General features: G+C 41.2%; 3 protein-coding genes, 1 long non-coding RNA gene and 1 other non-coding gene across 7 annotated transcripts; 3 read left to right on the forward strand and 2 right to left on the reverse strand.

Annotated features, from left to right (window-relative positions):
- Positions 1-12218: 12218 nt before the first annotated feature.
- On the forward strand, positions 12219-26382 carry dachs (unconventional myosin-IXb-like dachs). 2 transcript variants are annotated; one of them, XM_070219116.1, is made up of 8 exons: positions 12219-12661; positions 13031-13248; positions 19883-20133; positions 20260-20895; positions 21791-22495; positions 23413-25066; positions 25475-25632; positions 25687-26382. In XM_070219116.1, the coding sequence occupies exons 1-8, from the start codon at positions 12219-12221 to the stop codon at positions 25996-25998; spliced, it is 4377 nt and encodes a 1458-aa protein (XP_070075217.1). In that variant the 3' UTR covers positions 25999-26382. The 2 variants fall into 2 exon arrangements, with proteins under 2 accessions (XP_070075217.1, XP_017004840.2); XM_017149351.3 differs by lacking the exons at positions 12219-12661; positions 13031-13248 and adding an exon at positions 15178-16015.
- On the forward strand, positions 13569-14239 carry CheA29a (Chemosensory protein A 29a). The gene is made up of 2 exons (XM_017149353.2): positions 13569-13625; positions 13690-14239. Exons 1-2 carry the CDS (start codon positions 13575-13577, stop codon positions 14167-14169), a joined length of 531 nt encoding a protein of 176 aa, XP_017004842.2. The 5' UTR covers positions 13569-13574; the 3' UTR covers positions 14170-14239.
- Positions 18629-18700, reverse strand: TRNAD-GUC (transfer RNA aspartic acid (anticodon GUC)). Its single transcript has one exon. It is a non-coding gene; the product is annotated as a tRNA-Asp (tRNA).
- Positions 18909-19605, forward strand: LOC108062608 (uncharacterized). Its single transcript, XM_017149355.3, has one exon. It carries the CDS (start codon positions 18990-18992, stop codon positions 19401-19403), a length of 414 nt encoding a protein of 137 aa, XP_017004844.2. The 5' UTR covers positions 18909-18989; the 3' UTR covers positions 19404-19605.
- On the reverse strand, positions 21454-23018 carry LOC138913910 (uncharacterized). Of its 2 annotated transcripts, none has more exons than XR_011419791.1 (3): positions 22830-23018; positions 21642-22462; positions 21454-21581 (listed from the first exon to the last, which is right to left on the reverse strand). It is a non-coding gene; the product is annotated as an uncharacterized lncRNA (long non-coding RNA). The 2 variants fall into 2 exon arrangements; XR_011419790.1 differs by having other exon boundaries at positions 21642-22465.
- Positions 26383-26585: the final 203 nt, after the last annotated feature.

The raw sequence follows: 26585 nt of genomic DNA on the forward strand, positions 1-26585 counted from the left end.
GCTTTTTGTCCATTTAAAACACGAAGAATGTGAGGGGTTCTCTTATAATGTTCTTTTTAAAACCAATAATAAATACAACAAAAATATTAACCTGTTATATGAGGTTTTTACGTTATATTTTTAGGTAAAATGTTATTTACTGATAACCAGTTAATCTAAAAAAATGTATTTTCCAATTTTAATAGCCTATACACTCATAGAAATTTTTACCCTAAATCGCCCTAAAAAACTGACTTTTCGCCCGTGGATTTAGAAAATCGCCCATAAATCGTATCCGCTGGCGATTCGCCCGTGTATTTAGAAAAATTTTCTAAAAAATCCCGATGGAAATTTGGTTTAATTTAGGGTGATTTTTCTTGAAATAAGAAATATTTTCCTGTTTTTAGGGTGATTTGCCCTTATTTTAAGGTGTATTTTTCTAAAATTAAGGGCGAATTTTCTGATTTTATAGGCAAATGCCCTAAAAAATTAGACAAATTAAAAAAAATCGTGTTTGAGCATGCTTAACTGAATTTGGGAAGCATGTTTTTTTTTTAATCGTCTATATTCTGGGACTGCTGCTTTAATTAAACAACACCGGCGGAGGACACCGTTTCATATTATTGTATTGGTGTGTAGCTTATATGGGAGCTGCGTTAAGAGGGGGGCCCGATCTATACAACACAGCCGTTAGAACTGAAAAATCATGTTTGTAAACGAATTAGGGAAATAAATATGAGGAGAAAAAACAACTTACTTTTTTTGGTCGTTGCGAGAATCGAACCCACGACCTCTCGGTTTAGAGTCTAACGTCCTACCGCTGCACCACAGACCCATCGCGCAAGACAACGAACAAACTCTGCAGACATCTTATTTTCTTGAGGTCTACGTTATATTTTGACTAAAGGCAACTAAACCGTATATTTTTTCCTGACGATTGTGACAATTAGTCCCGTTTTCTTGCCAGCAAACACAAAGATGCTTTTAACTCAGAACTCCCATACGTTTTAAAGGTTTAAAGACTACTTTAATTTAAAATTCGGACGAAAAAATGTCCTTAGTATTATAACGTTTACAAAAAAAAAAAATAAATAAAAATCAAGTTGAATCACACAGGGTTCGAACCCACAACCCCACGACCTTAGTCCTCATATAGCAAAGTTGAAAGCGCAAGTGATTAGACCGCTGGGCTACCGAATTTCACACTTTTGGAGTGATTTTTAAGGCGAATCGCCCTTGTATTTAGACAAATTTTAGAAAAAAAATTAGGGCAATTCGCCGTTGGATTTAGAAAAGGTCAAATCGAAGCAAATCGAAAAAATCGCCCTAATTATTAGAAAAATAGAAAAATTAACCCTAAAAATATTTTTTTATGGTCACCTGCCTTGAATTTATGGCAAAATTGTCGTGAAAATAGAAAATTTTTCTCAGTTCAAGGGCGAAAATTTTTTTAGGGCAATTTTCTAAAATGTAGAAAATTATTTTTATGAGTGTAATGTCTCTATTTTTGTCGCCCACTTAAACCCTAAAAGAATTAGCCAGCCATAAACCAATAAACCATTAAAACCTCTCAATTCTCGACAGCTTTCATTAGAATCTGTGGAAGCCCTCGATAAATAAGCTACCGCAGTGAAATACACTCGTTAGTTTCCCTTAGTGGATTGCGTGTCTGGATAGCACGAGATTCACTTGGAACCACCTGTGGTGCGAAAGTGCTGGGATTCGGGACCCGCGAACAGTTGCGAAAACAATTTAATTTCTGCGGATGCAAAGGGTTAATTTTTACTTTACCCATTCCGATAAGCTGGAGTTTCCTCTTCCTGGGAAGATTAATGGGCCCAAGTTTGATGGAAAACCTTTTCTAGCACGCACCTCGAAACTGATTTAGAACATTCTACAGGAATAGTGTAATATAAGCCTTAGGCAATGAATTCTTTAGTTGTTGTGCAGCTACCCACGTAACAACTTAATCACGGCTATTTACACGCACTTGGAAAAACCCCCTGAAAACATAATTTACAAGATCTTGATGATGAATTCTTGATGCAAAGTCATAATTAGCACACTTTTATTTAAACATTCACTTGAGAGATCAAATGTTTTTTTTATAAACTTTCGCAAATGAAAATAATTATCCAGAAATTTTAATTGGGTTATAACATATATTTAATATTTATTGGATGGCTGTCCAGGGAGTTATTTTTGTTTTTTGACCAAGTTAGTTAATGAAGTTTAAAAGTTATTACGATGTGGATCACATATGTATAAGAAAAACTAATAAAATTATTATTATCTGTTCTAAAAACTGATATCCCAAATAATTTATGAATAGAGATCCCCATTAATCTGCCAGTATTATCAAAATCATTGAACCCAATCCGAGATATCCACTCCCAGAAGGGCTATTGCTAGATCATTTAGCATTATATGGTATGGGTTTCAGCTCCCCTCCTGCTCACAATTCCCAGGCTGTCAGGGCCCTTCGGCTGCCTCCCTGGGAAGACCTTATCGCAGGTATTGCGGTGGGGCAACGCATTTCATTTCACCCATCGCCATCTTAGCATTGTGCATCGTGTATTGCAAATCGTCGTCTGCCGATGGACTGATGGGAATACGAATGCATCAATGTCAGCCAGACAGACGACACTTTTACATCTGTCACTCGGGCGGAATGGCTCCTCCTCCTTCTCCTCCTCCTCGTCAACCATATCCCCCACTAATATCTCATAAGTATTTTATGCAGTTTCTCTCAAAAGTATTTCGCTGGCGAGAGACACACGTTTTCGGTTCACATCCGTTTCGACTGATTTCGATCAGATGCAATTCAATTTACAATTCACTTTCTTCGCAGACAATGCGATCCAGCAAATAATGCATGTACGAGCATAACGTTCCACTTGGCTGACAGGCGGTGTTAGACCTCCGGTTTTTCATCATCCTCCGTTTGTCGTCATCCCATCCGCTTACTGTATCATAAACATTTATGCCAATTTTTTGTCTTTATATACCTACCCACAAAGGGTATTTTTATTCAGGGGATCGTTTGCCTTTTTTATGACTTACAGCAAACCGGGTTATAAGTGAATATTCTTGATTAGACGTTGACCTTATAAAGAACATTATGACCATGTAATACATTTATTTTCTTATTTAGCTTTATACAAATGTTTAAACTTCCTCGGGACTCTTAAAGTAAAAATTCCGGATCATGAGTTATAACTTACTTTATAAGTCCAGCTTAAGAGCATACTATCATACTTATGAGCTAAAATATTCTTTAACAGTTATTCGTTAAATAAAATAAATGTTATGCATTAAAAAAAGATTTTATAAGAAATATGTGAACATTATTTACATGATAATCTCCCACTAAAACCATAATGATCTCCATTTCTAAGGTGATTCCAGCTTCGATCAGAATCCTTCGTAGGTTTTTTTCCTGTTTTCGCTAAATAAATAAAATTTTATGCATTAAAAAAAGATTTTTTAAGAAATATGTGAACATTATTTGCATGATAATCTCCCACTAAAACCATAATGATCTCCATTTCTAAGGTGATCCCAGCTTCGATCAGAATCCTTCGTACGTTTTTTCCTCTTTTTCGCTGGCTGTCGCGATGGGGTTGCCGCCAAAAACCAGTTCCTTGACTCCCTGTCCTCGGCGATCTCTCGTGGTATTTGTTTGGCACGACATTTGCTTCTTGGCTGGCCCGATGTTGTGTTGTTGGCCTGTCTGAATGGCAGTCGCCCGCCTCCGATTTTTCCATGGTGGCGATTCTGGTGACGATGGCTATGACGTCGTCTTTACAGAGCCATCCCATCCAGAACCCATCCCCTCCATCGCCGCAGTCACTTCATGTCGTCACGCAAACTTTAATTCGTTCATTAATTCAGCCGGCAAACGGTTAGCCGGTTCGGTGGGCGTGGAAGTAGCTGGAAGTGTTAATTAGTTGTTAGTGTCTCCGCCTTTCCTTCGAGGATATGTATTTAATGAGCGCCTTGGGAACTCCGGTGTCAATCGTGAGTGCTTCTGCTTAGTGCCCAGCCAACTGCTTATTAATCTATCGAGATAAGATCAATATTTCATACAAAGTAGTCAATGGATTTGGACAGACCGATTAAGAGATTCGGATTAGAGCCCTGCGTGAATCATTTAATTTTTCTTTTATCATAGCATGCCATGAAATTTTTGTTTTGTTTAATTAAATTCTATGTGAAATAAATTGAATGTTTTTCTAATTCATTTCCAATTGAATAAATAATGTTTTTGAATTTTTTGAATTTACCAGATTTTTTTTGTGCTTTCTTTACATTGATTTGTTGCTTAGTAAATAAAATTCAGGTAGATTTAATCACAAAATTATGGGATCTTCTTCTTAAAAATAAATTGTCGTTTGAATTATTTCGGAATTCATGTCCTTCATTGATTCAATTCTATTAAACTCAAAATTCAAATTCATTCAATTCTATTAAGCTCAAAATTCTAATTAATTCGTTCATATAAAACAAAAAATTCAAAATAACTCATTGAATCCAATCATGTAGGGCTCTAATTCGGATACCAACTCTTTATTAAGGAATATAATTTCAAAACTTCAGAAACATAATATAAATATTTTAAAAATATATTGTTACAATATAAGGCAAGAAGTTAAATTGATTTTAGGACGAGTTTAAGACAGATCTGGGTTAATATCACCAAACATTTCCGAATTGATACCTTTTCCAGTACTTGGATATGGATATTTTTAGCCGCAGCTCCTGCCAGGTGATTTCCATAATTGTGTAAATTGCCCCAGCCGCTGCTTTGGTGTATCGAATCAGCATTTCCACTTTTGAGAAATTCCTGTTGTCTGCGAGGAACAGTCACAAATTAGTGGCCCAGGAATCGGAGAGCAATCGCAGAACCCTTGCGAATAAATTCCTACAATACAAGCAATTTTGACCCTGGTCCGACGATCGACTGCGCGATGGGCAGGTGATGCGAGGTGAGGTCCAATCTCGGGATTGGGCCCCGAAGCGGCACTCCTCCTCCAGAATCCCCACCAGAATCCCCCTGCTGTTGTGGGTGTGTGCAGCTGTGTGTGCTGTCAACCAGCCAGTGATCCATACTGCCCATGCGGAAATAGTGGCCAAGGGTGTGCAATTGCTTTGGCCAGAGCCAGGCCCATAGCTCTTTTGGCCAAGGCAATTGCGATTGCATTTTCTTTATCGCATCCTGCACAAATTACAAAAATATTTCACGTTCCTCGGGGTTTGGCTGTGGCCAAGTTATGTATGTGAGTCTGTGCGATGGGGCCTTCGTGGGTCACTTCCCATCGCCCATCGAACGTGTCCACATTTGTTTGGCCAGAAAGCCTCGTGCTCTTTGACTTGCCGCGTGGGAGAGATAGATAAATATGTGGTTTGCATTAGAAGATTTGCCCATAGCAGGTTGCTTACTCTTGGCAGTTTGCAATATCTGGAAGATTTTTTGAGGCCTTTGTTCTGTGGAATTAGAATTCTGCTTAGATCAGAATATCTTGAAAAATGAGGAGCATAAGATACCATCTCAAGAATCAATATTAATACATGTATCTACCTTCGCAAAAATTGTTTAACCTGTTTTTTGCACGCACTTACTCAAACTCATTTGCCACGAGTAAATCATATCTATAAAAAAAAATGGAGTAAGCCAGTTAGCTAAAGTAATTGGCCGCAAACAGGTTACTTCAAATTGGGTCGGGATTAGTTAGCCTGATGATATGGGGGTGTGTTTTATAATTTTCTGCAAGCATGACCCAATTAAAATTCGCACTACTAGAGGAAATATGATTTATAGATTTTTGTAATGCAATACAAAATATTTCTCCTCGGTTTTTATAGTCTGGCATATAAAGAAGCAAATGGAATTATATAGTCTACTTCCTAATAGCGAATAGTAGGAAGTATAAATGTATATAGACCCTGCCTTAATACCTTAAAATATTTTTCCGATTTGGGGCATTTATTTAAGGAATAACAAAATAAATATTATTTATTTAGCTTTTAATGGTCCTAATTAGTTTTATAAATCAATCACAGAGATCTCGCTGATTGGCTTGTTTACCTCTGGCATTTAAACAGCTAGGATCCAAGATCAGAGGTCAAGTTGAAGCCCGTTGAAGTCTGCAGGCGATCGATCTTCCACTCGCAGCGACGCCAACTGACTGATGATGGCTTATGCAACAGCGATTGCGATTTTGCAATTCATAAATATTAACAGTGGGCATCGAGCACTCGGACTGCCTTAAAAACCAGAGAAGTCCCGGCACGGCAGCCGTCTAATTGTTTGCCTCCATTTATTGGCGATCGATCCAATGCCACTGCCGATGTGCAGCGCCGTCGGAATGGCGAGGACAAGTTTTTGTGGGCCAAGCCACGATCGTGATCTTGGCCAGGTCCTTAGCGGGCTACACGTGCTGGCATCCACATCCACTTGCATCATGATACGATCCGATATTGCGTAACCTGCACGCGACAAGAAATTAAACGCAATGGGGATAGATCGATGAAGGCACAGCAGAGGGTAAAAATGTAGAGATTCGATAAAAGGTCTTATAAAAATTTAATATTTTTAGGATTTTAAATTTGTAGAATATTTAATTTTTTTTTACCAAAACATTTGCATTAGAATCATAAAAACCATTAAAATGTTAAAAAAAAAGTAATAAAAACTACTGTAAAATTATATTAAAGTCAAGAATAAATACTTTTAAATACTCTTAACTTCATGAAAAAACACCAAATATTCCTAAAAAACGGAGAATATAAAAGTCAATATTAAATACTTTTAAATACTCTTAACTTAATGAAATAATACCGAATAATTAAATTTTTAAAATGAAATTTTTTCTAAGAATGTTCCTAAAATCGAACCTATTTCTCTGGCGTCTAGTGTAAGTGGACTTGGATCTATTATGGAGCGATCGTCGTGCTTCAAATTGGCATTGTTGGAGTTGGATCTAAAGCTGGAGCGATGTGCCTTGTTGGGACCTAATGCAATTAAGATTCGATTAAAAGTTTTCACACACCTTTCTTCTGATGGGTTGGGGATGAGATGGCAGGTGTTCGAGTGGGACGGAGAATAGAGTGGGACTCCCACATAAATTAGCACGTTACGTGATGTTGAGTGTGCTGCCGCTTTGCGCTTTCCGTTTCCTCATCCGTTTCCGCTTCTGGGTTTCTGTTGAGTACTTTCCATTTTCCCCCTGGGATTCCTCTGGGTTCCCCTTGGAACCCTGCCCCAGTGATCCTCCTCCCCGGATGCCCCGCACGCTGCTCCTGGGCTCATTCGTGACTGAGACCGCTTCTTCGCTGGCTGCTGGTTCTTTGTTTATGGCTGTGAAATTCGTAAATTGAATCTTGCACAGGTTGAAGACTGTCTGCCCCCTTTTTCCTCTTCCTTCACAGCATCTCTCGCCGCTTGAGCTATGCACACGTAATTATCCTTAAAGCCAGAAACGTGACGATATTTGCAATTTTCATGCATTTAAGTTCCGTTGAAAATGTTCGGCAGGAATGCGAATATTAATGTCGAATGCGAACCCAAAGCGGAATCGAAATTCGCTGATTCGCTGGATAAACCTCTCTTTTTCTGTGGTATTTTAACTGGGTACGATTTAATTGTAGCCCGCAGTGAGAATTGGGTATCCCTACTGAGCAGGTTGTATTTAGAAGAATCTGTTCATGATTTTCCAAAATAAATTTTATTTTTAATTTCTTTCCAAATTTTTAAGCATTTTTCAGGTTTAAAGTTAAGCAAAAAGCCTCTTTCTTTATAGATTTCTACTTAGGAACTGGGTTAAATGAAAATATTTCATAAAATGTTTTTTAACTTAAGACCCTTCTTTCTCTTCGTTGTCAAGACTTGTATACATAAATCCAATAAATCACTCAAAATTCCAGCATGTGCCATTATGTGACCATTATTTCTCAGAAACACAAAATCATAAAAATATTGATTTTCATAGAAAATGATTATTAATGTCTCAAATCCGCTTGGGACTCAGTGAAAGATGGTTGAATTCTCCAGTACAATACAAGGACGACGCAGACAATTGGGTAGAACAACGGGCAGAACAAACGCGATTACCAAATCAACAAGGGCAGCAGCCACACAGCCACCAAAAGCCAGCTGAATTCATTGAGTTTCGACTGCCTTCTTCTGTCGACTCGATTCGCAAAAATATTTCTCAATGTCTAACCCGAGGCCATGGCCATGGAGTCGTCCGGATCTCCAAAGGTAGAGACCGTCCAGAGCCTGGCAACCACCACCTATTAATCAAAATCTCTTGATCTACACAAATCCGTACACTGCGAGAAACAGTCGCACGGTCGAACTGTGGCCATTCGAGCCGCTTTAATTGGGCGGCCAGAAGCTTTCTTGGAGTGTGGCCAAGTTCGAGGCCAGCATCCACCAGCCCCACCACGTTGATGGACGACCAAGACGCCAGGGCTCCGACTTCGACATTGACTTTATCCCAGCCTGCACAGATCTACAAAGTTTGGGATTTTCTATGAAAGATACTAGCATATTCTGATTTATTTATCTTAATTAATCAAACGATTTTATGGTGTAGTTTTTTAATATTTATTTTTAATATTCATAATAATATTCAATTCAAAAATACTTACTTTTTGTTTTTTACTTACTCTTAACAAAGAACTGACTTTAAGTGCAAAATACTCACTCTCAGAAAAACATTTTTAAAATAAAATACCTTGGAATTGAGTCTTCTTCGAGATTTTTTCTCCAAAAACGAGGACAAATAAAATTTGTCCACAAAATCAGTACTTTCTCAAATTGAGATTACAAATACTTAATTTGAGAACGTTAGTCTTCTTGAAAAATTATCTCTGTGTAATATATTCAAAAATATGGTTCAATAATAAAATTGGGAATTATGAAGTTTAAAAGAAATTTTTAACTAAAGCCTAGTACTCACTTCGATAAAAAAGGCAACAAAACGAAAATTTCTATACAAAAATGACAGGCGAAAAATTTCGTGATCCAAATTTCGTATGGAGATTTTCATTTCGTAGGCTTTTTTATTGAAGTGAGTACTAGGCCTAACTCAAAAACTGGTTTGGAAACCCTGTTGACCAGTGTAATTTTCGGTGCAGTTTGGCGGGGGCGGTGTTCGACCCTTGGCAGGGACTCAGGGACTTCGGGGAGTCGGGAGGAAACATGCGGTAAATCACAAAAGCGAGCCACGATACCACGATGCGATACCAGCTGTTGTTATTGGGGGCTGAGCCGAATAGACCCAGCGAAGGAGTTAGTGCCCTTGGCTCTTTATTAAATTAAGTTAAATCATGTAATTTTCATGTAGCGAGTCAAAATTGCACTTCTTATGCGCTGAGCACGGGGGAGGAGTTCGAAAATGCGAGAGAAGGGCCTGATCCTAGACCTGTAATCATCTGCAGGCCTGGGAAACTGCTCAGTCGATGCCTTCAAATTGATTGTAAATGTTTGCCCAGGCGGCCCTTTAAGTATATCTCGAAAATTAAACTTTTGGGGATATCTCTATTGAAGTAAAGGAATATTACATACAGATAACTCAAATATCTACATTATTTTCAGATATTAATCGTCCTCTTTTATTACAAAGTCTGATCTAAAAGATTTTTCTTTTTTTCACCACTTTAAAATGAAACCTTTTAAATCAATAATCATTGTAAATATTTACCTTTTTTCTGGGCTTACCATTTAAAATACCATTGGGCGTATTGGATTTCTTTGCCCCAAAGATCCTAATCCGAAACTGTGAACCACTTCCCACTCGAAATGAATGGAGCTAGAAGAAACATTTCCATCTGTCTAAATTTTAGCTTACTTATTAATTCATAGTCGAGTTGTACGAATGCTGATTTGTTGAACTGGCAGCGAATGCAAATTGCCACGAGGCCCCCCACATGAGAATGTGGTCTATAGTCTGTAGAACAGTGAAGGGTCCGAAGAAGGGAGCTCGGAAAGGTTCCAAGCGACCCACAGCAGCGTTTGTCTTGCACTTTGCAGATTGGAGTGGAAATAGTATATCGTACTCGTAGTTAGAATAAATAAATTTCCGTTGGATGCCCGGGCAGCAGTCAGTCGCAGCTTTTGCCCAGGTAGCCCAGGTATTCCAGCGAACGGGTCTGGACAGACCACCTCCATCTGCATCTCCAGATCCACTCCATCTCCACAGCCTGCATATTTATGAGATTTATTTTATTTTATGCGATGTCGCTACCTGATACTGATACGGATACTCCAGCTCCTGCTGTCCGTGCGCATTTATTAGATGACATATTTTATTCATTCCGAAAGGACGGGACCAGGCGATTAGCCATGTTTAGATAGCCAAATTGTTCCGGATGGCATGGCTGCCGTTTCTTTTCGTTTCCGCCGCTTTCTGCTGGTTAAGCCGATTTATGGCCAAACATTTCCTTCGCCGTGTAATCTGTCAGCCGCCAGAGATTGGCTTCATGGGCAAGTGGAGCCAATCAGCAGCAATAAATTGACAAAATCAAAGTACTAGATTGTTGGCCCAGTGGGAATAGCCCTTTCAGGGAAAGCCTCTTCTCACATATTGCGTAATAAACCAGAAGTGCCTCAGATATCTGTGATCTTAGATGGTCTTTTACAGAGAGAGAAAACCAGACTGGACACCTTCTTATCCCATTAGAGGGAGATCTTAATCGTATAAGTATTGAATATTTAAGAAACTCTTATGAGCTATTATGGTTTTAATTATTTTCACTGAAAGAAATGCATTTAAATTTTAAGAAAAATAATCACATATTTCTAGAAAATCTTGAATTTAGTTCGTTTTGTAACATCAACAAAATGTTCACACATATATTTTAATCTTAGGCACAATACATAACTTAAAGTAGTGGAGTAAAGTTTCTGTGATGCTCTTAAAATAAAGAATAATCACAATAGATTAAATTTCTGTGAAAAAGGAGAGTGACTTTATTGATAAGAACGATGCTCTTAAAATCATGATAAGAATAGTCGATTTGCTTGACCAATTTAATTTGTAGATATTATGATTTTGTGTCCAGATTCTAGACATTATAATACAAATACTTCTACATTTTTTTTTACCAATTTCGCTGAATTTATTTGCTTCCTGGTCAAACGCTGCCGCCCGCTGTGTTGACATTGAAAAATGCCGACGCCAGCGGCTCGGTCTCCGATTTCTGCCGCTGATGGCGGCCACATGTTCCTCCGCACACGTCCAACACTTTATGACAATCATTTGAGTTAATTGCCAACAGGCAGAGTCCTCGGTACTTGGACCACACGGGCCTCCAGTTGGCCGCGTGTGGCGTAAATACTGCGTCTCATTTGGCCAAGCAACTCATCTGTTTAGCCGCGCTTGCAACATGTTGCATGGAGTCGTCTCCAGGTACATCTTCCCAAGCCGCCCCGCCTCCAGATGAGATCCATTCCCATCCCGACGCACTGAGCTGGGCAGTAAAAGGCATTAGCGTCCGTGTCTGTCACCTTCGTCATGGTCACGCTAATCGTGGTAATCGGCTGCGCCAATAAACCGACAGGTTTATGGACCTGCAGACGCGGAAGCCGTCCTCCTCCTCTTAATTCTCCACCTCCTTTTTCGACCAGACGCATGCGCACTTGATTTAAAAGCAATTAAAATGCGAATTGATGTCGCGATTGATATTTCTGCCCGCTGCAAATGCTAAAAGCAGGCCAAATCCTCTTCTTTTGATTGGCTTAAATCTACTTTCGCCAGACAGCCAAGTTTCATTTTAATAAGTTTAGAATTTTTAAAGATTTTACCGATTTTTAGATCAATATTGTAGGTACATTATAAGAGCTTTATATACATGTACATGAGTGGGAGGAAGAAAGAAAAATCTGTCTGTCTGTATGAACGCTGAGATCTCAAAAACTACAATCGCCATAAACGATTTTGAAATGTGTCTGGCGGCCACACCTTTTTTAACGATTTTTAAAATGTATTAATAAAATTTCATAGTGTTTATTAATACCTAACGAAATGTGGAAGATATTTTTCAAATCGGACCATTCATTACAAAGTTATGCGCATTCAAAGTTTTTTATCTCCATCTACCTCGAAATGAGATGCCCGCATATCAAGTCAAATCAAATCGATCATTGTTTCATATCAAGTCTTTTTTGGGTGTTTTATCCTTTCCTTTTCCAGCTATTGACCACTGGCTGGGTCACTCAGGATGAGGCTGCTATGTTGCTGCCGGACCAGACGTACGCCGACTACGATGTGGGCCGCCACCAGCTGTTGACCTTCCACAAGGGCAGGAGTCGCGGCTTGAAGTTGAAGTCCAAGCTGCAGCGATCGAAGAGCTCCGATGCCAGCAGCAGCAGCTACGAGCGAACGGCGGACTTCTTTGAGAACATACCCGACTTCCTGGGCGACTCCCTTCCCGCCTTCCTCTACAGTCCGCAGGAGCAGAAGGACAGGTTGCGTTTGGGACAGGATCAGCATCAGAATGAGCTGGAGGATGAGGATGAGGACGAGAATGGACTGGAGGGGGAGGATCAGGAGAGCGAGAGCACCAGTCAGAGCGACAACTGCGAGGACGACGATGTCCTGCGGCTGTGCGAGGACTTCCTGTGTCGCCATCGCATGCGACCCGACTTCTTCTGCCAATACCACAAGGCAGTCAGGTGAGCTTCCTTATATTAAAGATAAAGTTTTACAACTTGGAAACATATGCTTATTACTTTTAAGTACTATACAAAATATTCTTAACCAGTTTTCAAGATTAGATGTTCATATATTTAGATAATAAACTTTGAAAATTTTTGAAGTTTTGCTGATTTTTTTTAATGTTCTAATTAAAGTGCCAATAAAGTGGTTCGATTTCAAAAGTTTAAGTACTTTAACTTTCTTAACCAGTTTGAAAGATTAGATGTTCTTATACTTTGATAATGTACTTTGGACATTTTTGAAGTTTTGCTGATTTCTTTAATGTTTTAATTAGAGTGCCAATAAAGTGGTTTGATTTTAAATGTGTTTTCCCCTTTGATTTTCAGTTCCGCTACGCCGTCACCAAAGCAAAGGAAAACTTCCACCCCTGTTGTGGGGTCCATACCCAAATCTCCCCAAGGAAAAGCCAAAACGGACGTAAAGGACTTCAAGTCCAACAGGACCAACGCGGTGGTGGAAAGGTTTTCCAAGTTCTCAGCTATTTACACTCTTCCTGTGCCCAAGAGGAAAAAGGCGTGCCAGAAAACCACAGGAAATATAACAGGTAGGATTTAACCAATATAATTTATTATATTAAGAGTAAAAACTTACGTATTAAGTTTTGCCATCAAATTTAGAAATTTGGGGATAAAAAGCTCTATGAACTATATAGAATTTTTTCGTGAAGTGTAAACGTGTTATGTGTTTGTGGTAATAAATGTAACCCAACTTCCCTATACATCTGATTTAGCCACTCCCCTTTGTTATCAGACATTGACCAACGATTGAAGTCAATTTAATTGACAATTGACATGCCATAATCGTAGTATATATGACCAATGGAAAAAGTTATTGCTTCATTAAAAATTCGCATCGTTTAAGTTCGGTAAAATGGTTCGTTGGCAGCTTCTAGGTTTTCTGATCCTGTGGACGATCTCAGCGGTAAATAGAAACACACCCAAACTGCTATCCTTTTTATTTATCTGATCTCATCCTGGACTTACAGTGTTTGGGAAAGACCTTATATGCCCGAATGGAATCGATTATATGTCCAGATGGCGATGAAGAAACGCTCTTCACTTGTTCAGCACGACTTGTTGGAAGGGAACGGATGATAAATGGAACCATAACTCACCTTGTCGACCTGGATGACAATTACGAAGTTTGGCTAAATATTCTGCAATTTAAGAACGGCGAGTGGGTTCAGGGGAACATCAATTTACACCTCAATTCCTGCGATTGGTTTACCAAATACTATGGCAAATATTTCCTATCAATGATAACGGACACCAATATTCCGCCCGCCGACGAGTTGTGCCCCTTCCCAAAGGGTGAATATTACGTAAGAAACGTCAATGTGGCCCCGCAGAACTGGCCATCACTTTTATACCGAGGCTTGAACCAACTCCATATCAATTACATGAAGGATGGAAAAAGTTATGGTCGGTATCAGATAGTCTTTGATTTGTCAGAGCAGGACAGATAACCTGAAAATGCATATTTTATATTTTATTTTTAAATATTCAGAATGCATTGAATATATTGCAGCTTACAAGCAATAAATTGACGTTTAAAATTGTTATTCTCTTTTTCATATTCAAATAGGTTTTTAAAATATAACGACATTTTGTGCAAGCAGTGCACAAGCAGTGTTAAAGTGGTGCTTCTCTTCTTCTTCTCTTTCAGCTATTCCGATTAAACACTGCTTGTAAAAATCGAAAAAACTGCTTTAAAAATAAGAAAATATCGAGAATATTTTATCGATAAAAACCGTTAAAAATCAAATAGAATAAAATGTAAGCAGTTTACGGTACGCAAGCAGTGAAACCGTTAATTTTAAAAAGAAATTGAAAAAGACATTTATTTCGTTAGAATCGTACATTTTATACATAAGTTGGAATTAATTTATGCTAATATAGTGTTGTATTGTTTTGCCGAAACAAAAACCATCTTGTAAACACACATTTGTGAATCAATTTTGCTCTAAGTTTTGAACTGTGGGAATTGCGAAATGCAGCGAAACGGCAAACAATCGTCGCTAATTAACACGCGACCAGCAAAACGAGACGGTCGGCGGGCGGAGGTCCCAAACACTTGACCTCATATTTGAACAACTGCACATATACGCATCTTGCAACTCGCATCTCGGAAGGTAGAGCCTTTTACCTGTTAGAAAAGTTACCTGCGAGCGGGAGAGCGTTTTACTGGCAAATGGGATGGGATGGGGCAGAGAGAGCCCCGTCTTAGGGAGATCTTACTCGAAGCCAGCGGAGGCGATCAGTCTGCGGCTGGAGTTTGAATCGTTCGGATCGTGTGGCATCGCATTCGCTATATATTCACTGTCTCTATATCGCTCTCTCTCTCTCTGGAGATTCGGTTCCGAAGTGAAACGGTCGCTGAAAAGCCCAATTAAAGTTTATAATTAATCGGCGAAGAGGTCACGCGGTTGAAAGTGCCACCAGCGAGTCAATCTGAAAAGAGCTATTCAATCGAATAAATCTCCCTGCCTCTGTGGCATACAACACCGTTTACTGGTATACCTTCGAGGTAGAGGTATCGGTATCTAAGCGCACATCTACACTGCCCGTTGGACCTGGAGTTAAAGTTGGAAACTCGTTTTTCAAAACCAAAACGACGAAAAAAAAAGTCTGCACAAAACGAGAAAATAAGCGCGGCCGCGAAGAAAACAACATCAGAAGAGGGGGTACAAAAATAAAGCACAATAATAAAAGAAAAGCAAAAGCAGATCCAGAACCAAAGCAAAAAGCAAAAAAAACTAAAAGCAAACCCAAAACCTGACCGTCAGGCTCAAGCTCCCTGTGATTTGGTTCGCTTTTTGGCCGCCGCGCCGCTCGCCCTTCTGCATTCTTTTCGCCTGTTAACTGAATTTTCGTGTGCTCTGCAGTTGCTTCACTTGTTGCAGCTGCACATACGTCCGCCTAAAACATACACAAATACATATTTATTCGGACGCGGATTCGGGTTCGGTTTGTATGGCATAGATATAGATACGGTGTGCCTGCAGAGCCTGTGCGGAAAACGAAAAACGAACAACGAAATACGAATACGAATACGAGTACGAAAACCTGTTCCTCTCCTCCGGCCATTTGTATCGGAGTATCGTTTCGTGTCTGTGTAGTGCAGTGTACCGCCGATCGGTGAGAGCCTGTATTCGGAATACGGAATTATTCAAATAAGAAAATCGCCGTCGTCGTCGTGGCCACACAAATGTTCAACAACGATGGCCACATTGGGCCTGTCAAAAGTCTTTATACTGGATAAATACTTCACCGAATTGCAAAAATTTTGGGAGACGGAGAAGAAGCTGCAGGGTAAGTTAGACATTGTCCCTGGGAGTAAGCAAAATTGTTAGCTATGAGAATTTCGAGTTTGTTGCTTAAGTCTTTTGTTTGATTATATTCGAAGTTAGGAAAGATGGTAGGAACATCAATTGATCTTCTGGGATATAAACAAAACCAAGGTTTTGTTTCAAACTTTAATATTTTAGAAGGCATCATACAAATAGAGGTACCACAAACAATTCACACACTCATTCCAAGTTTGTTGCCTAAGTCTTTTGATTGGGTTCACACAATTTAAGACTATATTTGTTGGTTTTAAATAATAAATACATTTAAAGATAAAGTAATTTATTGAAAGAAATTATAAAATGATCAAAAATTATGTGCAAACAAAAAATCCAAGTTTCTTTCTCAAGTCTTTTGAATGGCAATGCATCCTTTCTTTAATGTCTATTATTAATACAAAACTCGAGGAATTTATAATTAGCTAAATCGTGTTTTAACTTATGGCAACCTTTCGTTAATAGATCTTTCAAGTTTTGGTATAATTTCAGGTATTTCTTTTCTTAAGTAAAACTTTAAAAATACCTATTTAAAAAATTTCAACAATCTTATATTTCTTACTGTTGTTTAATTTGAGCAGCTGATACAAGAAACTAAGGCTTTACGCTTTCATAATTATATTAGTCAAGCTTTGTTCCACAAATTTTTTATTGAGCTTAATGATTTCTTTTCTGGACTGCCTGTCTTAAGTGTCAGTTGATTGGTTCTCGATTTACTTGTCGCTACCATCTTTGGCTGCTGGTTTGTAGTTTTCAATCAACCTCCACGAACATTCGCAGTCGATCGCATTCATATTCATAATCATCGGCAATAACTACAGACCGAATCCTCTTATATGGATACCTGGTATGGTATGGTATGGTATGGGTGTCGCTCGCCTCTCGACTTGCAACATTTCATTTGTGCGACGCGACTGTTTCTTAAATTGTGCCTGGCGACCAGTTTGGGCCATCTTTGTTACTCAGCTTCCAAGAAATTTTCTCGCCATCCCTAGCATGCAAAAAGGCGAAACTTTAAACACAAAACAAAACATCGAGGAAAAGTCAATAAAAGCTAATTACTAACTGTTCAAAAATATTCCCAAATCTCAATTTAACGCTTTTTTGGGTTGTGAAATTATCAAGAGTTAATTGGAAGGCACAAATCTTTCCTCCCGAGGTCTAATAAAAGCCTGATTTGTCGGTCTCTAAATTGGAAAAGGTCTAAAAAAGACTCAAAACTGCTGGCATGACTTCGATGGAAGACTTTTCAGTACCTTTTTCTGTGGCTTTTGTCTTATATTTCTTGAGTGCAACTTTGGGCAACAGAAAACACAAGAAAAAAAGCCCACACCAAAACTGGTTTCCTCTGTCAGAGGTAAAGTCATCAATGATATTGTTTTTTGTATTTTGTCGACTCCGATTTTGTTGTAAGCTCCGCTCCGACTCTCTGTTGTGGTCCAAAGGCAAAATACCTTTGCTGGTAGCATTGTACTTCTGCCAAGTTTTTCCTCGTTTTTCATTAGCTAATTAGTTTGATTTCTTGCTTGGACTGTAAAAATTAGTAGACAGGTTTCCTAAAAGGCATTAGCTTAATAAAATCTCGTTAGTTGGCCAGCGTTTTCGGGGTGTCGGGGCTGTAACAATGACCTCTCGGCCCTGTTTTGAAAGTCTTCATAAATCAGTTGGCTTTATAAGCTGTTCGTCTGGTCTTCTCATTGATCTTCTGTTCTATGTGTACGCGAGTCTTGGTAACTTTGTTTCCACCTGCCGCCAAGGTAACGTTTCATCTTTGCGCTTTCGGTGTCTCTATTTTTCTCCAACTCCGGCGAAATTGGTTCATTAACATTTTATGTAAATGCCAACCATCCATTTCTATTAAAATGACTTTTGCTGCTCCATCGGCACAAGCCCATCGAAGCGATTCGCGTGCATAAATGTCTGTGGTCTGTTGGCCTAGGCGAAATTAATCGGTGCGAATTGATTTTCGTTGTATTGAGCTGTTAATTAGATCCAAACAAATTCCTTGCCGCCATGATGAAGATTTCTATATAGTCAGCTGATGAAGTGTTTCTGAAGATGGTCTGCATGTTTCAGACAGAAGACAAAATGTCTAAAGTTTGATTTTTTTGTTGATTTAAAAATATGTAATGCCGTTTCATAAAAGTGTGAAAAGAATGTATAACTTTTTATTTATATTCAACTAAAGTCAACATACTTCACGTTCTTTATAATTACTTCTGAAGGCAATGGCAATATTTTAAAACCTAAACAAAAGTATATTTTCTTTTCATTTGAATTTTCGTTTATTTTTCGTCTATTGTGAATTTCACACGTCGGATAGATATGTGTAATATTTATTAATGAGATAAGATAAGAGATAAGCTCTTCTTTTTATTTCAAAAGTAAACAGTGTTTACTAAACACAAAGTTTGATCAACTTTCAGAAACCATAAAATGTAAAAACTAATTCAAAAATTGGATATTGTCGTTTTTATTTATTTTTACTTTAAAGTCTAAACTTGACCAAACTGTTAAATATCTAAAAAAAAAAAATAAAAAAAATCAATTTACTAATATCTAAAAAAAAAATTACTTTTATCTCCCCGACGGGGAATTGAACCCCGGTCTCCCGCGTGACAGGCGGGGATACTAACCACTATACTATCGAGGACGGTGAACGGCGCTAGCCAAAAGTTCTGTTTGAGAATTTCTGCTTTACACCAGTTTGTTTGTTGTTTGTTGTATAAAAATAACTTATTAGTAATGATAATTTATTAAACTTTATTAACTAGTAGTATTTATTGTTAAAGGAAAAAGACTTAGTTTAATTTGAGTTCGACATTCATCAAACGTTCTTTGAGTTACTTATCGTTTGTTGACAGATATTTTATTAGCATTCACTCCTTACAATTACATATTGAGTATCTTTACTCTTAGTTTTTATATACTCCTAGTACATAATGAAAAACGAACCCATTCCCGAGGTGGACATGAGGGCGGTGGCCAAAAATGCAGAGGTTCAGCGGCAAGCCATTCTGGGCTTCGCACCCAGGGTTGGATTGGTTATCGTGGACTACGACGATCTGGACAGGATCGACAACTTTTATCTGGAGAGCCAGAAGTACCGGGACTATTATCGGGATCCGCACAATATGCTGCACAAACCTACGCGCTTCCGCCAGCATCAGGGAAAGTGCGGCATTAAACTGGACCACAGTGTCCACCACTTGACGCAGCCCATCCAATGGGTCGAGGAGCGGCGTCCACTGGTCTATCCTCTCTCGAGGGACACTGCCATGCGACTGGGCATGCCGATTACACCCATGATCCGTGGACGCTACGACAAGTCCTCATCCATCTCCTTTGTTCGCTAGAAGTCGTTGTTTCGATGAGTTTGCAGGGGAGCTGAGTTCCTTTGCGATGACTTTGCTCCATTCAATCCAAGGCAATCGAAGTGAGGATCCAATATCATTCGCAGAGCATCTGAGCTCTTCTGCCAACGCAAAATCGAATGTAGAGAGTCTACTAAATTATTGTCTACTGAATAATATACTGGCTTAAATCTATTTATTAAATGAGTTTATTCTAAAATCACAAAATTTGGTTTACATAATATACACAAAATAAAAAGCATGTTCCCATTTCTGGTCTTGCAAAACCCAATTCGTTTTTACATGAAATACGCTTTTCGACCAGGTCAAATTTACCTGGCCACATATGAAATTAAAATTGATCTTAAATAATGTAAAATCGATCTACATTTCAAATCGACTTTTTCTTTTGATATTATTTAAATAAATCTTTTAGCTTTTTTAATTTTTTAATTTTGTTTCAAATATTGACTTTCCTTCAGATGCATCTTCATCCAATGAGGCTGTTCACCTGCAGCAGCGGCTCAAAAGCCTGAGCACCGAGTTGGTTACCCTGCGAAATCGCCTGCATGTGGGCCAAGGACCGGGTCAGAATCCCAGCCAGAATGCCTCCGCAGGAGGGGCCAACTCGGGTCCCAAGGCCAGCTTTGACCTGAATGCCTCCAGTCCGAATCTCAACCTGAGTCTCTCCGCCAGCGCCGTGCAACAGCACACCAATGGGCACCACACGAAGGTGAGTTCTGAATTACTATGATATGGTAAAATTATAATAGAGGTATTAACTGTAAACATAATCATAAACAACATGTCTTAAGTACCGACAAATCAAGATGTTTACTTCTTTACACCCATCAATTAGAATCACAACTTCAGCCAGACGCTGCCAACAAACTCGGGCTCAGGAGGAGGAGGAGCAGGAGGAACAGGAGGAGCAGGGGCAGTGGTGTCGGCGAGGAACACCTCGATTCCACACCCACTTCCGCACCAGCTGGGCGAGAAGACGAGCCTGTCGCACCATCAAAGTGGCAGCGGACATGGCCAGTCCACTGGGACGCTGCCGCACATGAGCAGCATGGGAAGCATCCTGGGGCACGGTTCCCACTCCCACTCCCAACCACCGGCCAACAGCAACTCCAATACGCTGCCCATGCGCTCCTCCAACTCGGGACAGCTTGGTACCAACGGAGGAGGAGGAGCTGGAGGAGGAGGAGGAGGCGCTGGTCACCATCTCAGCCACGCCCACAGCCAACAATTGCCATTCATCCCGCTGCCGAAGCACGCGAATCCCTGCCAGAGTGTCAAGACTCTGCCCTTTGGCTTCGGATTTGCCGGAGGTCAGCAGAAGCTGCAGCAGCAGCAGCAGCACCATCAGCAGCAGCAGCTGGCCAAATCCCTGCCCAAGGACATGCAGGACCTGATCCACCTGTCCGGACCCCTCACCGAACATGCCGTGATGCGAACGCTGCAGGCCCGCTTCAACGAGCAGCGGTACTTTGTGAGTATTAGCGGGATCCGCCTCTTCGAATCACTTCTGCAGACCCCGAAGATTGGAAACTGAAACCAGAAACCGGTCGTCGGCAATTATAGTGATAGTTTGTCATTAAAACCCAGCTCCGTTTGCACTCGGCCCCAGATTAACTGCTAATTTCGACAATTACCCGGCGGAAGGCAAAGGAAGTCGAGCTGGTCTAGTTGGGGAGGGGATAGAATGGGAATGGTAATGGGTATGGTAATGGGTAAGGTAGTGAATATGGTAGTGAATATGGTAACCGGAGCTGCGGATGAGGTGCGAGCATATGCCGCCAGGTGGAGCTTGAATCGGTTGTTGTTTACTCACCAAATGGCATATATGTAGTTGTTTACTCACAATGGATATTTAAAAGAAGTATTATAAGTCATATTCATTTCACATTTCTAAATTAAATATTCTGAAAATAATTATGCCGCCAGGTGGAGCTTGAATCGGTTGTTGTTTACCCACCAAATAGCATAGATATTTTTATTTACTCATAACGGATATTTAAAAGATGTATTATAAGTCATATTCAGTTCACATATCCAAATTAAATATTCTGAAAATAATTATGCCGCCAGGTGGAGCTTAAATCAGATTTTGTTTACCCAGCAAATAGCATAGATATATTTGTTTACTCATAATAGATATTTAAAAGAAGTATTATTCTAGCTTAATAAGTCATATTCAGTTCACATATCCAAATTAAATATTCTGAAAATATTTACCCCTTTAATTTCTTTGATTACCTCTTTGTACAAAGAGTTACTCATCTCATTTTTCCCTCGAATTCATCAAATGACCTTCTCCAAAGCCAAAAATTCTTGACTCATCTGGCTAACTAATCTACTGCCATTTATCTTGTTCCCCGCTTCAGACGAATGTGGGTCCCATCTTGCTGTCCATCAATCCGTACCTGGACGTGGGCAACCCGCTGACCCTCACCTCCACCCGCGCTCTGCCGCTGGCCCCGCAGCTGCAGAAGATCGTCCAGGAGGCAGTGCGTCAGCAGAGCGAGACGGGCTATCCGCAGGCCATCATCCTGTCGGGCACCTCGGGAGCCGGCAAGACGGCCAATGCCATGCTGATGCTTCGCCAGCTGTTCGCCATCGCTGGCGGAGGTCCTGAGACGGATGCCTTCAAGCATTTGGCCGCCGCCTTCACGGTCCTCCGATCATTGGGCTCGGCCAAGACCACCACCAACTCGGAGTCCAGTCGCATCGGGCAGTTCATCGAGGTGCAGGTCACGGACGGAGCCCTATACCGCACCAAGATCCACTGCTACTTCCTGGACCAGACGCGCGTCATCCGTCCGCTGCCGAAGGAGAAGAACTACCACATCTTCTACCAACTGCTGGCCGGTCTCAGCCGAGAGGAGCGCCAGAAGCTCCATCTCGATGGCTACTCACCGGCCAATCTGCGTTACCTGCGAGGGGATTTAGGTCAAAACGAACAGGAGGATGCGGTGCGCTTCCAGGCCTGGAAAACCTGTCTCGGCATCCTGGGCATCCCCTTTCTGGACGTGGTCCGTGTCCTGGCCGCCGTTCTGCTGCTGGGCAATGTGCAGTTCATTGATGGTGGGGTGAGTAAAAGTAAAAAAAATAGTAAATTTTAATAGGTAAACTCGTATATGTTAATTGGGGTTGATATAACTCGTTCTTAATTAATCAAAATGTATAAAAATCTATGTAGATTTAACTAATTGTTAATCGTAATATTAAATGTTTTAACTTTCGATTACTTTTACCAAAATATAATAGGGAGAATAGGATTTAACTTTGTTAATTACTCAAAGTACCTATATTTCAAGTATTAATATTTTTGTCTTGTAAATAGAAAGCATCCGTTAAAAGAGCCACCTGTATTTTATTTCGACTCTCTGCCGCCATCTAGCGGAGAGTTTTGCTTCGGCTTACATTTATTTTTAGCCGCTTAGCTTGGCGATGCTACTTTGGTGTTTTGGTTAGAGTGTCGGCTCTCGAGTCCGTTCGCGCGGGTTCGAATCCAGCTGAGGTCTTCATCAAACATCAAAAATTTCTCGTGCTGATGGTAGTAAGGTAATTTACGACTGAAAAACTAATGTTTGACAACTTATTCTGAGCGAGAAATATTTTGAATAACATTTAAACAACTATTTTGAAGGACTTATATCTAAGATACTCTTTAAGAAGAAATTGCCATTTGATTTGTATATTTAGATATACAAAGTTTTTCAAATATTGGTTTAATTTATTTGTTCAGTTGAAAAATGTTTTAAACTTCATTACTTTACTTTTTTTAACTGGTTCTTTCTTGCTAACAAATATTATTCCTAATCCTTTGAATTCTTTAAAAATAGGACATTGTCTATTAATTTTTATGAATTTAAAAGCTCTTTGATTTAAGGTTCGCTTTTATCTTGACCTCTCTGATTTATTTTGCACACATTGGTGGGTTTATGTAGAGTAATATTGGCAATATTCCGAGATCATAAACTAAGGACTTGTATGTACTTCACAGGGCCTCGAGGTGGACGTGAATGGGGAGACGGAGCTGAACTCGGTGGCCAGCCTGCTGGGCGTTCCGCCGGCGGCGCTTTTCCGCGGCCTGACCACCCGGACGCACAACGTCCGTGGCCAGCTGGTGAAGTCGGTGTGCGGCGATGGCGATGCCAACATGACGCGCGACTGCCTGGCCAAAGCGCTCTACTGCCGCACAGTGGCCACCATAGTGCGTCGGGCCAACAGCCTGAAGCGCCTGGGCTCCACGCTGGGAACCCTGAGCTCGGACTCCAATGAATCGGTGCACAACCAGGCGGATGCCGCCTCCCAGCACGCCTCCACAATTGGCGGTGGCAATGCGGGCTCCAAATCGATGGCTGCCCTGAATAATGCAGTGCGACATGCCACCGATGGGTTCATCGGCATCCTGGACATGTTCGGCTTCGAGGAGCCCTCGCCGCACGCCCACCTGGAGCACCTGTGCATCAATCTGTGCGCCGAGACGATGCAGCACTTCTACAACACGCACATCTTCAAGTCCTCGGTGGAGTCCTGCCGCGACGAGGGCATCGTCTGCGACACCGAGGTTGACTACGTGGACAATGTGCCCTGCATCGATCTGATATCCTCGCTGCGCACGGGCCTCCTCAGCATGCTGGACGCGGAGTGCTCGGTGCGGGGCACCGCGGAGAGCTATGTGGCCAAGCTGAAGGTGCAGCACCGGTGCTCCAGCCGCCTGGAGACGAAACCCACCGCCGAGCCGCACGATCCGCGCATGTTCCTCATCCGTCACTTTGCCGGACGGGTGGAGTACGACACCACCGACTTCCTGGACACCAATCGGGATGTGGTTCCGGACGATCTGGTGGCCGTCTTCTACAAGCACACCTGCAACTTTGGCTTCGCCACCCATCTCTTTGGCTCCGAACTGAAGGCCCTGTATGCCCAGCAGCAGGCGCCGCGGGGCCTCAGCTTCCGGATTTCGCCCACCTCTCACTCGGATCTGCTGAATGGCGATGAGCCGGTGTCCACGCTCACCCAGGACTTCCACACCAGGCTGGATAATCTTCTAAGGACCCTCGTGCATGCCAGGCCGCATTTCGTGCGCTGCATTCGGAGCAATGGCAACGAGGCGGCTGGGAGCTTCGATCGGGCCACGGTGGTCCGGCAGATCAGATCCCTGCAGGTCCTGGAGACGGTCAACCTGATGGCCAGTGGATTTCCGCATCGCATGAGATTCAAGCAGTTCAACGCCCGCTACCGCATGTTGGCCCCCTTCCGCCTGCTGCGGCGCAGCGAGGACAAGGCTCTGGAGGACTGCCAGCTGATCCTGCAGTACGCCCTGGAGCAGCCGCCGGTGCTGGATGGCTCTGTGACCCTGGCCTGGGCTCCCGGCAAGCGGCACGTCTTCCTCAGCGAGGGCATCCGCCAGCATCTGGAGCACTTGCGGACGGAGATTCGCCACAAGAGCGCCACTTTGATGCAGGCCACCTGGCGTGGATGGTGGTGGCGCAAGAAGGTGGGCAGTAGGGGAGCCAAGCTTTCATCGAGGGCCACGGGTGTAGCTCCTCTGCCGGTGAGCAAGACGTCGCAGAACTCTGCGGCGCAGAACAAGGCCGCATCCTCCACCATGGCTGCCCTGGCTGCAGTGGCAGCTGCAGCTCCAAGTACGGGTGAGAATACTTTCCTTTAGATTAAAGTCTAAGTCTAAAGATCTGTCCGTCTGTCTGTCCGTCCGTATGAACGCTGAGATCTCGGAAACTACAAAAGCTAGAAGGTTGAGATTTACCACACATAATCTTGGGCTTCCTACGCAGTGCAAGTTTATTTCAGCCGAGCGCCACGCCCCCTCTAACGCCCACAAACGATTTTAAAATGTGTCTGGCGCCCACACCTTTAAAGATTTCCGAGAAGTATAAATGCAAGTTTATTGTGTATATTTATACCTATCGAAATGTAGAAGACATTTTTCAAATGGGACCATTCATTAAAAAGTTATACGCAATCAAAATGTTATATATCATCTCCCTCGCACTCCCTTTAGTTCTCTCTTGTTTTAATCCTGTAATTCTTAACCACAGTGCCACGTCTTTCGGCCAAGTCCACGAACCTGGGCATCGGCGGCACAGTGGCCAGACCACGACCACAACCCATTGCCGGAACTCCTCCGCCGGATCCGCAGGAGAAGTGCGACCAGAAGATCATACAGCAGACCTGTAATCTGTTTGGTCTGGATTTGGTAGGTGTTTTTTAAGTAAACCATTACTAATTTACTAATAATATTACTTAACAGGAACGTCCACCTCCTGTCCCACCATCTCGAGCCTACACCATCTCCGGAAACTCGAAGCTGGGCTATCCACAGAATCGCGTGATGAAGATGAACTTTCCCGAGGAGGGTCAGGCGGAGGCGCTGCAGCTGAAGAAGGGCGAGGCGGTGACCGTGATGGGGGCCTCCACCGGTCGGGGTCACCTCCTGGTGGAGCACAAGGGCCAGAGCTTCCATGTGCCCTTTCAGTATATGGAACTGATTGCTTCTGATGGTGCTGCCGGAAGCAACCTGCCACCGATTCCAGCTGGCCAACCCAATGGTGTGAAAATTTGAATCATTGGAGATGCTCTCTCCATCCATACTGATCATAGACTGTAAATATTTCGATTGATTTAGGCTAAGAAAAAACATTTTTTGTTAAAAAACGCATGCAAACTGAGGTGCTCTATTTGGCCCTGGATTTACGTAGTATTATTATTGTCGTCTTATAAATAAACGCCAATCGATAGGTTGTAGCTTCAAATACATACCCACAAGTGCCAATCAAATAAGTTCTTCCATTTAGCTCATAAGTATTTTACATGTTATTGAGATTACTTTAAGTTTTAACAAAAAGATTCAAGCTTGTATTTTCATACATTTAAGATTTGCGCATTTTCTTTGATTAAGATTCATTTCGTCATTCAAATAAACGAAGCATACATTGAAATATTTTAAGTATTCTGTTTTATTAGGTGGTGTTCTTAAAAAGAGTGGGAAAATACGAGTAAGCACTTGAAATTCGACATATTGTTTCTATTCTAAATATTCTTAAAATACGAATAGAAAACTATACAAATTCAATTTTGCGGCAATGTTTTTGGTTTTTATCTTATTTTTGTGGTTGAGAATAGGTACATCATTTCATCTGAAATGTGTTC

This window comes from Drosophila takahashii, chromosome 2L (assembly GCF_030179915.1).
Source record: "Drosophila takahashii strain IR98-3 E-12201 chromosome 2L, DtakHiC1v2, whole genome shotgun sequence".
NCBI classification, from domain to species: Eukaryota; Metazoa; Arthropoda; class Insecta; order Diptera; family Drosophilidae; genus Drosophila; species Drosophila takahashii.